Source organism: Miscanthus floridulus, unplaced genomic scaffold, assembly GCF_019320115.1.
Source record: "Miscanthus floridulus cultivar M001 unplaced genomic scaffold, ASM1932011v1 os_2481_2, whole genome shotgun sequence".
Classification (NCBI taxonomy): Eukaryota; Viridiplantae; Streptophyta; class Magnoliopsida; order Poales; family Poaceae; genus Miscanthus; species Miscanthus floridulus.
In genome coordinates, this window is record NW_027098327.1 from 1 (window position 1) to 3,293 (window position 3,293).

General features: G+C 44.8%; 1 protein-coding gene across 1 annotated transcript; it reads right to left on the reverse strand.

Annotated features, from left to right (window-relative positions):
• Positions 1-4: 4 nt before the first annotated feature.
• Positions 5-2,901, reverse strand: LOC136535039 (protein STAR1-like; the record flags this gene model as incomplete). The annotated part of the gene is made up of 3 exons (XM_066527385.1): positions 2,169-2,901; positions 152-339; positions 5-58 (listed from the first exon to the last, which is right to left on the reverse strand). Coding segments are annotated over exons 1-3 (741 nt in total), but the record flags the coding sequence as incomplete, so codon positions are not given.
• Positions 2,902-3,293: the final 392 nt, after the last annotated feature.

Below are 3,293 nucleotides of genomic sequence, written 5' to 3' on the forward strand. Positions count from 1 at the left end.
CGATGTTCTGCGTTGATATAGGGTCCAGTGCGCTCGTCGGCTCGTCCAACAGGAGCACCTGCATGAGGTGATCGTAGGGTGTGGTGATTGGTGAGGCGGCGTCATGGAAGACGACGACGAAATGGAGATGTGTGAGTGCGTGCGTGCGCACCTCAGGGTCGTTGGCGAGGGTGCGTGCCAAGGCGACGCGCTGCGCCTGGCCGACGGACAGCTCGTTGGCAGGCTTGGAGGACAGGGCAGGGTCCAGGTCGGCAAGCCTCAGCAGGCTTTGCACCTCGGCTTCGGTGAGCTTCTTGCCGCGCAGCTGTGGCCCGTAGCGCACGTTGTATGCCACAGTTCCTGGCATAGCACACGCAGAAACATAGCAAAAATCAGAGATCGTGGAATACACACTTTTTTTGTTATTATTATAAGAAGGTGAATAGACAAAAATGAAGAGAATTCTCCTTTCTATTGTTGCTCCGAACAAGTTAATTTATGGCACTCGTTACCATCACATAGCTGTTGGAAGCTTGTCGTCGTTTGAGTTGTGCAAAGTAACAGTTCAAATGGCATTAGCAGATGGTGCCATTGCGCAAGAGTATGTTTTCTTTGTGAAGTCTTTATCAAATTGCTCCGGAAATTGGAATCTCGAGTTGACAAAGTGCTTAATATACTAGTCATTATGACAAATGGTGGTAAAACCCAAATAAAGTCCAAAATGGGCATCAAGTCTTGCTTGTCAAACAGTTTGCAACGATTTTAGTATTTACTCCTCCATTTTAAATTGTAAGTCATTTTATCTCTTTTAAATACATAGCGATTATAGTTGTATATTTATAAAGAAAAAACAAAATGACTTATAATTTAATTAGAACCGAGGGAGTAGTTGTTTGCTCCTCTCTACGCCGCTCTGCTCTTTAGAGAAATCCGTTATGGGAGTTATCGAGAGGCTTAAATAATAACCATACAAGCTTACCATCAAAGCTACGTAACATAGTACGTCAAAGCCACATCACTCCTGAATTATGTAAGCATGCTTTGCCCTGTCAAAACCGTCCTTTAGCTAATGATCCTAGTATCAAACCTAGAAATCCGAGTCCGCCATTGCCATCTTCGAAGCAAGAAATTTTATTTGTACCGCTTAAATTTCTCTTTCATCATGTGTATCGAAAGCCCATATGACATGACAAACAAGTAAGTTGTGTACTTGTAAAATTGGACTGGTAGCCTGATTTTATCATCCTTAGAGTGGTACAAACCATAAAGCCGGACGCACAACAGACTTTCATTTTGCTAACTTTTAATTTGGTGATGTTACTGTCTTCGATCAGAATCAAGTCAATTTAGTTTTTCATCTTTGACTATTTATACCTGAAAACTTACGTGGATTTACAACACAAGATCCACATTATTAAGTTTATTAAAAATGTTTTCATAATATGTAACTCTTTTTTAAAATAATATAACTTGACAAGGTTTAAATTTTTTGATTTAGAACAAACTTTATAACAGACATAAATTTTAGTCTTAGAGCGAGGAAGCATGAATGAAGGCATGAACTCAGGCATCATGCATGCTTCAAACGGCATGGGTATCGAGTGTGCTGAACATTTTCCTTTAAAAAAAATCATACAAGAGGCTCCTAAAAGTCTTCGGTTGGGCTCTTGAACAATTAATCATAAGCGTGGGTCCCTGTCGATGTTTTATCACCGATAGCCTGCCACGGGGGTACCCGGGGCAGTATGTTCGGGCTTCGGCGTATGCCGAACACGATGGTTAACGCAAGACACAGTCGATTTATCCTGGTTCAGGCCCTCGATCGTAGATCGAGTAATAACCTTACGTCCAGTCGGCCTTAGCCTTTGCGTTGGATTGATTCTCAAGTGTTGTGTTGTACAATTGTTCTCCCTGTCTTAGGAGCCCTGCCCTCCTTTATATAGTCAGGAGGCCAGAGTCCTAGTCGGTTTATAATGAGATATCCTAGTAGGATTGCTTAATAGTTATACTACTAAGATTACAGGGGAAGAATCCTAGTTAGACTAGATCTTCTCTGTCCTTTGCGGGGTATCCTATAGGTCCCGCATCGACAGTCCCCGATCGTACGGTCCACGTGTTCGTGCACTTCGACCTGGTTGCAGAAAAGGCCGCAGTTTGGCAGAGAAAAAAGAATGAAGTCACGTACGTACCGTCGAACATGGCGGGTTGCTGGAAAAGCATGCCGACCTTGCGCCGGAGCGCGCGGACGTCGAGGCCGCACACGTCGGCGCCGTCGAGGAACACGGCGCCGGGGGCGGGTTCCCAGAGGCGGTTGAGCGCGCGGAGCAGCGTGGACTTGCCGCTGCCGCTGGGCCCGATGACGCCCATGACGACCCCGTGCGGCACGTCTAGGTGGACGCCGCGCAGGATCTCCTCACCGGTCGACGCCGCCCGCTTCCTCAGCCCCCACACCCGTATCTTGGGCGGCGGCCTACCGCCGGTACTGGGCAGCGCTGCCGCTGGCCCATCATCTACGCCGTCGTCGTCGGCGAGGCAGTCCACCACGTCCAGCAGGAGCTCCTTAGCCTCGTCTTCTTCATCGAACAAGCGACCCGCCGACGTCCCTGCGTCGTGGTCGTCGCTGGAGATGATAAGCTCGACATGCTGGTTTGTTTTGGGTGGTTGCTGACCTGAAGCTGAAGAGGCCATTGGAGTGGAGAGATTTCAGAGGAGAAAGACTGAGAGAGCGAGAAGAAGATAAAATGAGCAGACGTGCAGTTGCTTTGTAGCGCCCTGCGCCCGATGGGTGCGCGGCCCTAGTAGTTCTCGTGCTCTTTATCAGGATTCTATTCTATGTGTGCTCGATTAGATTACTGAAAGACAAGGATATTTTGCCCAGCTCTGCTGGTGCGTGATACGTAACTTAGCACCAGAGAGAGTCTTCTGTTATCTACCGCCTCTGTCCTAAAATAAATTTAACTTCTAAATAGCTAAAAATTAAATTATTTATAACATCACACACATATATATATATATATATATATATATATATATATATTATAAAAATATATTTACATGTATCATGTATGTATTCATATTAATTTCGTAAAGATTATTTTATAATGTACTTATTATTGATATTGGTTCAGTGTCATAAATAGTAGAGTTTTTTTAATAGATTTGATTAAATTTAAAATAGTTTGACTTAGAAAAGGCTGTTTTATCGAACATTTTACCAACAAGAGAAACTGGAGCCAGCTACTCCACCATAGAAGTCACAGCTAAAACTAATTTGGCTGAATTTGAAACCGTACCAAATGGACCCTTAGAGCTTG